The sequence below is a fragment of the Rattus norvegicus genome, chromosome 12, assembly GCF_036323735.1.
Source record: "Rattus norvegicus strain BN/NHsdMcwi chromosome 12, GRCr8, whole genome shotgun sequence".
Lineage (NCBI taxonomy): Eukaryota > Metazoa > Chordata > Mammalia > Rodentia > Muridae > Rattus > Rattus norvegicus.
This window is the reverse complement of record NC_086030.1, coordinates 14,725,727-14,739,127: the sequence shown is the minus strand read 5'-3', so window position 1 is coordinate 14,739,127 and position 13,401 is coordinate 14,725,727. Positions and strand designations below refer to the sequence as shown.

The 13,401-nt window shown below is 47.6% G+C and overlaps 1 protein-coding gene across 1 annotated transcript in view; it reads right to left on the bottom strand.

Moving 5' to 3' along the window:
* Window positions 1–10,649: 10,649 nt before the first annotated feature.
* Window positions 10,650–13,401, bottom strand: part of Kpna7 (karyopherin subunit alpha 7) — a 38,355-nt gene continuing 35,603 nt past the window's right edge. Inside the window, exons 10-11 of the mRNA XM_063271923.1 lie at window positions 12,524–12,604; window positions 10,650–11,147 (exon numbers count right to left, since the gene is read on the bottom strand). Coding sequence (XP_063127993.1) covers window positions 12,560–12,604 — 45 coding nt within the window. The 3' untranslated portion in view covers window positions 10,650–11,147; window positions 12,524–12,559. The remainder of the gene's footprint in view (window positions 11,148–12,523; window positions 12,605–13,401) is intronic.

The window sequence follows — 13,401 nt, the reverse complement described above, 5'->3', positions numbered from 1 at the left end:
CTGAGCTCCACACGCACATGCACCGGACACTGCACCCACACACATGCAAGTGCACACATGCATATATTACGCACAGATGCACAGAGAAACTGTAAGCCAGGCATGCAGACTCACATCCGGAATGCCAGCACTTGGAAGTCGGAAGCAGAAGAGTAGAACTCAAAGCCACCCTCAATTTTATAGTGATGTTGAGGCTAACCTGGGCTACTTGGGACTTTGCAGTGCTATCAAGTAAACGCAGTATCATGCACACTAGATTAGTGCTTTACCAATGAGCTGCCAGGTACTAAGTTGCATGGCTTAGGCTGGCCTTGAACTCACTAGATAGCCCAGGCTAGACTAGAGCTCTAGTTTACCCTGTCTCAGCGACTCTGCAGTGCTGGGAAGACAGGCGTGTGTCACCACTTCCAGATGGAGTGCTACCTTGCGTGCGCTGCTGTCGTTCCTGTTTGGATGACGGAGTCTAGGGGAATCATCTGTGATCTCAGGGACAGCAAGCAGAACACACCCCTGAGCCATGGGTACCACGTGCCTCTCAGAGTGCACCCTCTATATATGTTTGTCACTGCTGTGATAAAAATACATGAAAAAGGGGTTGGGGATTTAGCTCAGTGGTAGAGCGCTTGTCTAGGAAGCGCAAGGCCCTGGGTTCGGTCCCCAGCTCCAAAAAAAAGAACCAAAAAAAAAAAAAAAAACCTGAAAAAAAAAAAGGTACAGAAGGAAGGACCGGTTTATTCTGGCTCAGTTTGAAGGCACGGTCTGCTGAGGTGGAGACACATGGTGGGAGAGCATGAGGCACCTGGTCACATTGCAGCCACAGTCAGGAGGCTGCGGAGAGGGATGAAGTTAGCTGCTTCCGCTCAACTCGGAGCCCAGCCAGAGGGGCGCTGCCGGCTACTACGTCTAGAGCAGACCTTCCTAGCTCTTAAGCCAATCTAGAAACTCTCTTAGGTAACTCTAGATTCTACCAGGTTCTCAGTGTTAACCACCACATCCCCCTACACGATATGGAGATTACTCCGTGCTCTTTACGGGTCCACTGGTGCTTTAAGTTCTATGTGTGTTTTTAAATTTTTTATTTATGTGTCTGAATGAATGTATCCCCGTGTGTACAGAGCTTGTGGAGGAGGCCTGGAGCTGGAGTTACAGGTAGTTGTGAACCGGCTAACACTGGTCCTGGGAAGGGAACACTGGACCTCTGAAAGAACATTGAGCTCTCTGAACTGCTGAGCCATCCCTCCAGCCCCAGCTCTCTGTGTGTTTTTTCAGGAGAGAAATTCTGGTACTTGCTAGCTTTTTCCAAGAGAGTTTGCATTATGTCTCCAGGTTTAAGGCAAAAAATAAAAATTAAAATTAAAAAAAAAATAGGGAAAGGCAGGTTTGAGTGACTGAGATTCCAGAATGAAAGGAGGAATGGGGAGGGGGGTTGGAAATCAATCAAGATTGTTTAGCAAGCAAAGGCCCTGGGTTTGGTCCCAGCACCAGTGGGTAGGGAAGAATACACAACAAGAGAATCAAAGGAAGGTCTGGATGTTTACAGGACTTGCTGAGCTCAGCAACCCACTGATGTGGGTATACTGCACACACAGGCCTGCCTGTTTGGCCTCCCCAGTACTGGGGTTACCTACATGCAATGTTATGCCCTGCTTTTACACAGGTGTTAGGAATTCGAACTCAGGTTCTCTTGTTTGTGCAGCAGGCATCTTACCATTGGGTCATCTCTCCAGCCCTTCCTTTCTTATTTTTTTTTTTTTAAGTCTTATTTATGCTATATATGTGAGCACACTGTCGCTGTCCTCAGACACACCAGAAGAGGGCATCAGATCTCATTACAGATGTTTGTGAGCCACCATGTGGTTGCTGGGACTTGAACTCAGGACCTCTGGAAGAGCAGTCAGTGCTCTTAACCACTGAGCCGTCTCTCTAGTTCCCCCACCCCCCTTTTCTATGTTTTGATTCACCAATTTAAAATTCTGTCATCTCCTCACTGTGAAAGATGAAGCATCAGGCAACAAAGACATCCCTCTTCCTCCCTCCACTTTTACAGCTTTTTACTCCTTGCTCCCTCTGCTTCCGGCTTGCCATTTACTGTTCCTTCCTGACAGACCGAGACTGGTTCTTGCCCTCTGCTCCTCTCCCCTGGGGCCACAGCCTCGTCATCTGTCAGCTGAGCTCTGGCAACACCAGGAACAGCTCATGTAGTCATCACCAATGTCGTCATCGTCACCTCCTTGGTGTGTCTCTTGGTTCTCCGGGTTCGTCATTTTAGAATCAAGATCAATATGGTCCTGTCTTGGGTTGCTTCACATCTGGAGCCCTGAGTTCCCCGGCGTCCTTCTTGCTTCTTCTTCTACTTCTCCTGACTCCTTCCTCTTCTTTCTCTTCTCCTTATTTTTTGAGACAGGGTCTGTCACTCTGCAGCTCAGGCTAGGCTAGAACTCACTATGTAGCTCAGGCTGGCCCCAAATTCTCAGGAATCCTCCTGTGTTAGGTCCTGTCTTGTGCCCTGTGTATTCAGATGCTGAGTTCTGTGCCCCAAGATCAGGTTGCATTGTGGACTTGGGCGTTGCATGGACCAATGTGCTGTAAAGAACGGTTCCCAATAATCTTCGATTGGTCAATAAAAGGCTGGAACCTGTAACTGGGCAGAGAGGATAGGAAAGTGGGACTGGAGTGAGGGAGCTGAGAGAGACCAGGAGGGAAAGAGGAGGGGGAGGTCACCATTAGGCAGTAGGGACCATGAGCATGTGGTCAAGGGAAGCTCACACTGAAGACAGATGGCTACCACAGAAACAGCCCAGGCAGGACAAATTGGCACGCGACTGGGCGTTTGTCTGGTATTAACAGACTAGCTCAGAATCTGCCCAGCATCGTTCCACCTCCTTCTTAAAATCTGGCATTTCTGTGTCATTACTCGGGAGCTAAATGGGTTATAGTAGGACCGAGATCACCTGAAGATATTTAGCAGCTAGAGGAGGTATAGTAACCCCACCTCCAAAATAATTCTACAATAGTCCTGCCTTGGTTTCCTGAGCTGAGATTCCTGGCACACATCACTATATCCTACTTATGAAATACGTTTTTGTCTGGTTAGGGTTTTTAAAAATAATTTATTTTATTTTATGTGCACTGGGGTTTTACCTGTGTATATGTCTGTGTGAGGGCTTCAAATCTTGGAGTTACGGTTATGGGCCGCTATGTGGGTGCTGGGAATTGAACCTGGGTCCTCTGGGAGAGCAGCCAGTTATCTTAACTGCTGAGCCACCTCTCCATCTCTCCAGCCTCTTGGTTAGGCTTTGTAAAAAGTAAAATTGGGGCTGGGGATTTAGCTCAGTGGTAGAGCGCTTACCTAGGAAGCACAAGGCCCTGGGTTCGGTCCCCAGCTCCGAAAAAAAAGAACCAAAAAAAAAAAAAAAAAAAAGTAAAATCTATTGACCAACTGAGGCAGGGTCTCACGTGACCTGATCAGTCAGCCCCAGGAGTGTACCTGATTCCATGACACCAGCTGAGATCACCACCATACACCAACACATCAGATTTTTTTTGTTTCCCAAACATTATTTTTCTTGCTTGTTTTGGGGGTCCAACCACAGATAAACATTTCTCCCCATTCCTAGCCTTTCAGCGTCTTATCTTGAAGCCTCGAGGACACTATTGATTACTATTGATCCTTGAATCTGGCTCGATATAGGATGGCTCGGTTTTTTTCTTTTTACATTTTACATGTGGTATGTGTATGCATGTTTGCGTGTATGTGGGCACACATGTTGGTGCATGTGTGGGTCCAATGTGGATGCCTAGCATCATTCTTAATAACTTTTCTACTTTATTCATTGAGGCAGTGTCTCTCAATCAAACCCAGAGCTTGTCGATAGAGCTAGTCTCACTGGGATCTCCTGTCGCATCCATCCACCCAGTCTTGGAATTCTAGGCGGGCCACCGCACTAACCAGGCATTTACGCAGGTTCCAAAGGATCTGAACTTGGTTCGTGCTTGCCTGGTAAGTACTTTAGTCACTCATTCATCTCCTCGATCCCCAGTTTTGGATTTTTTTTTGAGCCAGGGCCCATACCCTAGGCAGCCTGGAACAACTTGTGTAGCTGAGGATGACCTTGAACTCCTGACCCTCACAATTCCATCACCCCCTTGGATTGATGGCTAGATTATAGCCATGCACCACCGAACTAAGTTCACAAAGTACTGGGGATCAATCCCAAGCTTCATCCTCAGCACCGGTCATCACAAGATGCCGGAAAAGTAGGTCGTGTCTACGGTTGGTGTGTGTCTGCCAAGGGTTCCCTACGGAAGCTTACTACCTACACACTGTAAAGTATTCATAGAGTGGAAAGTTACAGCAAACAGTTAGAGGTGGGACTTTGGAGAAAGTGACTAAGGTACGATTAGATCACCTGGGTGGAGCACTCCTGGTTGAATCCTGGTGGCTCTATAAGGAAGTTGGGACTAACACTTACGCTGTCTCTTGCCATATGATGCCCTCTTGTCCCCTTGGGATTTTACCAGCAAGAAGGCCTTCCCCAGGTGTGGGTCCATGAACCTTCAGACTCATAGGCTAAATAAGTCCTTTTTCTTTACAAAGTTATTCAGCTTTGAGGATTTTATTACAGTAACAGGACTAAGGGTGAACCTGTTCTCTTTTTTGAGACAGTACCTTAAACTCACTTTGTCCCCAAGACTGTGGCTGAACTTGTCTTGATCCTCCTGCCTCCGCCTCCTGAGGACCGGGATTCTACCAACCGCCCAGCTTGCTGTTCAGATTTGGACGCCTTGATTTATTTTGTTCTTAAGTTTTATTACTTTTAGTTGGTTTGAGATGGCTCTTAGGATGTAGTCGCCTGGTTTCCAAATGGGATAGCTGCCTGCCTCAGTCTCCCTAGGTTCTTGGAACAGGCCATGCCTAGCTTAAGAGTAAATACTTTTGAGTCTAACCTTTGAGCCTCTTACTCTTCAGATGACAGTCAGAAAACTAAATGGAAGGACAGAAAGAGCTGACCAGTAAGGTGAGCACAGGAACCCCAGGATTTCGCTGGGTTTGGACAGCTGGAGAAAAGAGCCCAGGCAGAAACGCAGGGCTTCAGGTCAAGCTGCTTCCCTTAGAGCGCCTGGAATGTCACGTACCGCCACACGGAGTCAGCTGTTATCCATGGCGCACCATGAGAACGGCATTTCTATGTGCTATGACACACTCAGGGGCAGATGCGAGGTCAGAGTTGTCCCAGTTCACTTTCCACACTGGAAGGCAACTGCCAAGCTCCTCTCCCTTCCTGTCTTTGTTAGCCTGCCAGTCACCCCAGCACACGGGCGCCGAGCCAGAGGGTGACTAACACGGGTACCCAGACCACGTACGAAAGGTGAACAACACCCTTTTAAAGGACCCTGCTAAACCAGTTTGCATCTGTAACTCTTGACCACAAATGCTTCTTTGTCTCATAATCTAAGCATAGAATGAGTGGAAGAAGGAAAAGAGGGGTGAACCCTGTGCTAGACCCTTTGGGCAGAGGGAACAGTCTTAGCAAGGTCTCTAACATTTTGTTTTCAGGTCAGTTCTCACATAGCCTAGGCTGGCCTCAAATTACATAGCCGAGGATGACTCGGACGCTCTGGTCCCCTGCCTGTACTGTTTGAGTGCTGGGATTGTATAGCACCTCAACTTCTGGTTTATAGAGTGCAGCCAACGGAACTCAGGCCCTCCTGCATGCTCAGAAAGGTACTCTACTGAGCCACATCCCCAGGCCAAACCTGAATTCTGAACCTCCTGTCTCCATACTTTGAGTGCTGGGCTTAAAGGTGTTTAGAACCATGCCAGGTTTTTACAGATGGGTTTCTTTTTTTTTTTTTCTTTTCTTTTCTTTTTTTTTTTTTTTTTTGGAGCTGGGGACCGAACCCAGGGCCTAGCGCTTGCTAGGCAAGAGCTCTACCACTGAGCTAAATCCCTAAACCCATGGGTTTTATTTTTGACACAGGTCTCATTACATAGCCCTAGCTGGCCTAGAATTCAAGGAGATTTGACTGTGCCTACTTCCCCAAGTCCTGGGATTAAAGGTGTGATTGGCTAGCAGTGTTTTGTTTTGGGGGAGAGGTGTTTCAAGACAGGGTTTCTCTGTGTGTCCCTGGCTCTCCTGAAACTTGCTTTGCACACCAGGCCGGCCCCGAACTCAGAGATCTGCCTGCCTCTGCCTCCCCAGTACTATCAGTGTATTTTTGCAAACTGTCTGCACTCTCTCAACCTCAGTCTATTAATAGGAGTGAAGAAAGGTGACTGTGTTTGCACACTTACTTGTTTTTCAAGACAGGGTCTCTCTGTGTGCCTCTGGCTGTCCAGTATGTAGACCAGGCTGGCCCCAAACTCACAGAAATCTACCTACCTCTGCCTTCTGAGTGCTGGGATTAAAGGTGTGCCACCACTGTCTTGCTTTGTTTTTATTGTATCTCAAGACAGGGTTTTCACTGTACAGCCCAGTCTGGCCTGGAATTCATGCTTGTTCTCTCTCTGCTTCCAAGTCCTGAGGTACCAACCATACCCAGCCTGAAAACCCATGTATTGAATGTGTGGCCCATGGACTCCCTAATAATACGTACTGTAATGACTGGACTTGGTGATCTCCACTGTTTGGACACTGAAAATTTTCTCCCTGAAAATAAACCACTTGACCTGGAAACTGTGCATGGCCCAGAGAATGGGAGATCGGAAAGAAAGAAATCTTCATTCGCCAAATTTACAAGTTTCGTCTTGCCAGGTGGTGGTGGCACACGGCTTTAATCCCAGCACTTGGGAGACAGAGGCAGGTGGGTCTCTAAGTTGGAAGCCAGCCTGGTCTATGGAGTGAATTCCAGGACAGCCAGGGTTACACAGAGAAACCCTGTCTTGAAAAACAAAAGATCAACACTTCCCCATGTTTGTTAAGCATACTCCGCCCTTGAACTATTAACCAGGCCAACATTTCTAAAATTTCCAGCTTGCATAGTTGGGACAGCTGCTTGAACGGCTCAGGATCCTGCAGTCACCCAATGGCAACTATCTTCCCACAGCTCCAATGGGCACGAAGGTCTTTTTGTTTTCTTTTTTTTTTTCTTTTCTTTTTTTTCGGAGCTGGGGACCGAACCCAGGGCCTTGTGCTCACTAAGCAAGCGCTCTACTGCTGAGCTAAATCCCCAACCCCGGTCTTTTTGTTTTCTTTCAAGACTTATTTTATTCATATGTAAGTACACTGTCACCATCTTCAGACACACCAGAAGAGGGCATCGGATCCCATTACAGATGGTTGTGAGCCACCATGTGGTTGCTGGGAATTGAACTCAGGACCTCTGGAAGAGCAGCCAGTGCTCTAACCACTGAACCATCTCTCCAGCCGTGAAGACTTTTTATTCACGGTTTTTTCTTAAACAGTACTTTGGACAGAATCAGCCCTATACTGGGGGACTCTATGCAGGTGTTCTGCTGTTAGATCCTGACCCCAGTCCCTGACTGGGAGATTCTAGTCAAGAGCTCTACTGCTTAGCCACACCCCAGCACCCCGAGGACCTTTCAAATATGAGCAGAGAAAGCACAGTCAACAGATCTTTCGTGGAACGCTTGTGCCTGAGCACATCAAAATCAAAGAGAACACAGGCCTCCCCTTCAAAGGAGGAAGCTGATTCCACGGCTGTGGAGATAGGATCTTGGATTAATGAGAGAGGAGAACGCATATAAACAAATCCCTCAGATGAAGCGGCTGCAGAAAAGAAAGGCCTTCTGGGAAAAAGGAGAATGGAAAGTGGAGAAACAGCCCAGTGCAGAGAACACAGTAGCATAGAAACTCTGTGTGTGTGTGTGTGTGTGTGTGTGTGTGTGTGTGTGAGCATGTGTGTATGAGTGTATGAATGTGTGAGTGTGAGTGTGTATGAGCGTGTATGTGTGTGAGCGTGTGTGTGAGTGTATGAGTGTGTGTGAGCATGTGTGAGTGTGTGTGAGTGTATGAGTGTGTGTGAGTGTATAAGTGTGTATGAGTGTGTGTGAGCATGTGTGAGCATGTGTGTGAGTGTATGTATGTGAGTGTGTGAGAGTGAGTGTATGAGTGTGTGTGAGTGTATGAGTGTGTGTGAGTGTATAAGTGTGTATGAGTGTGTGAGCATGTGTGAGCATGTGTGTGAGTGTATGTATGTGAGTGTGTGAGAGTGAGTGTATGAGTGTGTGTGAGTGTATGAGTGTGTGTGAGCATGTGTGAGTGTGTGTGAGCATGTGTGAGTGTGTGTGAGTGTATAAGTGTATGAGTGTGTGAGCATGTGTGAGCATGTGTGTGAGTGTATGTATGTGAGTGTGTGAGTGAGTGTATGAGTGTGTGTAAGTGTATGAGTGTGTGTGAGCATGTGTGTGTGTGAATGTATGAGTGTGTGTGAGTGTATGAATGTGTGAGCATGTGTGTATGTGTGTACATGAGTATGTGTGTGTGACTTGACATACCTAGAGTCATAGGAAAGAAGGGATCCTCAATTGAGAAAATACCTCTAAACTATGGGCCTATAGGACATTTTCCTAGTGATAGATGGAAAAGGGGCCAGCCCACTGTAAGTGGTTAGCATCTAAATAGGTATGTGGTCCTGTGTACTAAAAGGCAGGTAGGGGCTGGAGAGATGGCTCAGGGGTTAAGAGCACTGACTGCTCTTCCAGAGGTCCTGAGTTCAATTCCCAGCAACCACATGGTGGCTCATAACCATCTGTAATGAGATCTGATGCCCTCTTCTGGTGTGTCTGAAAACAGCTACAGTGTACTTATAAATAAGTGTAAAAAAAAAAAAAAAAAAAAAAGCTAAAAGGCAGGTAGTTCGGTTCCCAGCTCCGAAAAAAAGAAAAAAAGGCAGGCAGGCTGAGCAAGCCATGAGGAGCAAGCCAGTAGGCAGCACCCCTTCATGGACTCTGCATCAGCTCCTGCCTCCAAATCCCTGCCCTGCTTGAGTTCCTGCCCTGACTCCTTCAATGATGAACAGTGCTGTGGAAGCACAAGCCAAATAAACCATCTTCCCAAATTGCTGTGGTCATGGTGTCTTATCACAGCAATAGTACCCTAACTTAGACTGTGTGTGTGTGTGTGTGTGTGTGTGTGTGTGTGTGTGTGTGTGTATTGTGTGGAGGTCAGAGGACAACTCTAGGCAGCTTTCTCCCATCACGTGGGTCCTAAGGACGGAACTCAGGGCCTCAGGTTTCTGGGAACTACCTTCAACTACAGAACTATCTTGCTGCCCTCCCCCAGACTTCCGCCCTTGCTTGTTGAAAATTTTTCTCTGTGTAGCCCTGGCCATCCTGAAATCACTCTGTAGACCAGGCTGCCTCAAACTCAGAGGGTTCACCTGCCTCTGCCTCCTGAGGGCTAGCTTGAAAGGTGTGTGCCACCACTGCCCAGCTCCCTTTTTAAAATTATCCTAGGCTTCAGAACTGGTGCTTGGCTGTATAGATGTCAGTTTTCGACACAAGCGCCACCAACTCACTTAAAAACACTGCAGAGAAGGGGTTGGGTAGATGGCTTAAGTGGATAAGAGTGCCTGCTTTGAAACCACGGAGATATAAGTTCAAATCCCCAACACCCACCTGAAAAAGGCCATTATGCTGTTGATGCCTGAAACCCCGGCATTGTGGTGCATAGACAGGCAGTCCCAAGAGTCCACTGGCCAGCTGGCCTAGCTGAGATGGCGAGTTCTGACTCACTGGGAACTCAGGCAGCAAGGATAACATCTGATATCCTGCCCTGAGCTCCTCATGGACATACACAAGGTTGATCACAGCTGGACATTCATGCGTGTGTACCGAACAGACACATACACAGCATACAGATCCTGTATAAGACACACACACACACACACACACACACACACACACACACACACACACACACACACAATACAGTTAAAGGACTGGGAACTTGGCTCAGTAAATAGACCACTTGCTATCACAGTAAGAAGCCTTGAGTTCAGAACCCCAAATCCCACACAGCTGGACATAGCAACATATATCTATAATCCCTGAGCCTCTCCTTAAAAATGGGAGGCAGAGGGGGCTGGAGAGATGGCTCAGAGGTTAAGAGCATTGACTGCTCTTCCAGAGGTCCTGAGTTCAAATCCCAGCAACCACATGGTGGCTCACAACCATCTGTAATGAGATCTGATGCCCTCTTCTGGCCTGCAGGCATACATGCAGGCAGAAAGCTGTATGTTGTATACATAATAAGTAAATATTAAAAAAAAAAAAGGGAGGCAGAGCCTAGAGAGATGGCTCAGTGGTTAAGGGGGCTGACTGCTCTCACAGAGGGTCCCGGTTCAGTTTCCATCGCCCACATGGCGACTAAACAATCATTGGTAGCTCCAGTTCCAGTGGATCTGACACCCCCTTCTGACCTCTCCAGGTACTGCATGCACAGGCTACATTTACACGCATGGCTGCATTTATGCAGGTGCAGACAGTCATATCCATAACAATAAGTAACTTTAAAAAACTTTTAAAGCTAAAACCACAAACATTTATTGTTAAGAGTGTATGAACTAGATCTGGATATGGTGGTGCACCCCAGAATCTTAGCACTGAGGAAGACAGAGGTAGGAAGATCAGTTCAAGACCAGCTTTGCCTATATAGGGAGTTTAAGGCAGTCGGGAACACATGAGACCCTGTTTCAGAAAATGAAAACACCAACCACTAAAACTCAATGTAATGACAGAAAATAATGCATGCTTTTCAATAACCATATATTAATAATCCCAGTTCCCCAATCAAAAGGAGCAGACTAACAACATAGATTAACACAGGCAACAAAAACAAAAACAAAAACCCTAGACCATTCCATTCCTCAGCTGGTAAAAAATGCTTGCCACGTATATTTGGCCACTGCTGCCCAGGGCCATGGGCCATGATCCTGCTGCAGCTGGGGGATGTATTAATGTTAGTGGCCTGTGTCACCAATGAAGGTCATGCCACTGTGTCTGGTCTGTGCTGCCCCTGAAGTCATGTTGATGTCATTGGTCTGTGCTGCTGCTGAGAGCTATGATGCTGTCCGTGGTTCTTGTCCAAGATCTGCACTGCCACCAGAGACCGTGTGGATTTCTGTGGTCCATGCTATCACCAGAAGCCATGCGGAAGTCCGTGAGTGGCAAGTGCTCTGGCTGACTGTAAAGGGCAAAGAAGCTAGTTTTGCTGTGGCATCAATGACTGCAGACTCTCCGTGGAGAAAGGAACATAGAAGGCTTCCATGACAACTCCTACCCCCAACTCCCACCCACCCCCCCACTGACCCAGCCAAAGTAACAGCCTAGACAGAAAGCCACTGAAGAAACCTCTTAACAACTGTCATGAGGATGCTGAAGGCTAGCTCTCCACAACTGGTGGCTTCCAGCCAGGGTGCATGTTGGGAAAGACACAATTTTCTTTAAGGGGCTAGTCTCATGACCATGTTCCCATGGCTACATGGGCAATGCAATTTGAACTTTCTTCTCCCTTTTTTGGGGGGGAGAGAAGATCACAAGAGTGGGGGGCAAACCCGGAAGGACTGAAAATCTAACTATAAAAGTCCAGGTGCCGAATTCTACAAGACCTTCAGAGAAAGAATACCAATGCTTATACAATTATTCAATAAAAGAGAAAAATGAAGACATTCCCAATTTTTTTTTATGATGCCGGCATTAATGGTGATACTAAAAACCAGACAGCTGCACTGACAACAGAAAAATTATAGGCAGTCTCCCTGATGAACAGAGTTGTAAAAATTCTCAAGAAGACTCCGGGTTCAAAGACACTCGGTGGTTTAGAGCGAGCAGTGCTCCTGCAGACGCCACCCCTCTCCAGTTCCTAGCACCCACCCTTGGCAGCTCACAGCCAAGCGTAACTCCAGTTCCAGGCGAGTCAACGCCCTCTTCTGGGCCCTTTGGTAACTGCACTCACATGGCTTGTATTCAGACAGACATAAAAACAGATTAACAACAATGGAGGCTAGGACAAAGGAAATCTTTCCCTCTGCTGTGGGAAAGGAGGGAGTCCCTCACTCCGGAAATGATCATGGCGATCATCTCTAAATGTATATCCACCCTACAGCCCGGCTCTACCACACGGCGGGGATGGGGGTGGGGGGGTTCTCCGAATCAAAACAGCACAGAGATCCCCGCGCTTTAGTATTGATCCCCCTTCACAACAGCTAAGTCACAGAACCAGACTGGGTCTCCAGTGACTGAGGGACGGCAGAGAGAATTGTGCTTTCCACACACGATGGGAGTTTTGCAGCCAAAAAAAGCAGAACAAAGTCGTGTTCCTCGCCAGGAAAACGGACATAACTGGAAATGATCACATTAGGCCAAAGAAGCCAGTCTCAGAAAGACAAAGGGTTGTGTTTGTCGAATCAATGCTTCCTGGATGTTTAGACATATGTGAAATCGTATACGTTATACAACCAGGAGCACAGAGGTGTGGCTGCCTATGCAGAGCGAAGGGTCTAAGCAGGGGACAGTAGAGAGAGAGGACACGAGGGAGGAAAGAAGATCTACTCAACATACAATACGGTGTGTGAAATGTCTCAGTTCTCCACATCTTCACACTCTCAGCCCAGGCTTGGGCAAAATGTCATCATCTTCCTCCTTCAAGGAAGAACAGAGAAGGTTATAGCCCCAGGTCACCGGTGTGTTATCAGAGCACCATTGACTCGAATAGCCCAGCTGGACTAGAATTTGTTCCAGTGATTTCTAGAACGTATCTCAAGTAACCTTGAGGCCCCACAGAGGCATACATCATCCAAATACTTCTTAGGATGGGTTTTGGCGGCAGGAGTTGGGGAGAAGCTGTGTGGAGCAATTACGGGCAGCTGTGAACCCCCAAGTGAGGACGATGCGAGCGGAACTCAGGTATTCTGAAAGAGCGGCATGCGCTCATGACTTGAGCCACCTCTCCAGCCCTCACCTTGTTTGAGACTGGATCTCTCACTGGCCCGGCGGCTCACTCATTATAGACTAAGTGGGTTGGCCGTTGTGGCCAGCTTTTATCTGGGTGCTCGAGACTGAACCCAAGTCCTCATGCTTGTACTGCATGACTGAAGTATTTCTACAGGTGTAACAATCTGGGTGTAGCATGTGTACCTGAAATGTCAGCATTTGCAAGGGCTTAAGGTGGGCTCTAAATGGGGTCAGGAACACCACAGGGAGACCCAGAGAACAACTAACCTGGGTCCAGAGGGGCCCCCAGAGACTGAACTGCCAACCGGGGAATGGACGGGACCGACTCAGGTCTTCAGCATATATGTTATAGTCGTGTAGCCTAGCTGTCATGTGAGACCCCTAACAGCAGGAGCAGAGGCTGTCTCGACTCTGTTGCCTGCCTTCAGATCCTTTTCCCCCTACTGGTCTGCCTTGCTCATCCTCTATAGGAGAAGATGTGCCTA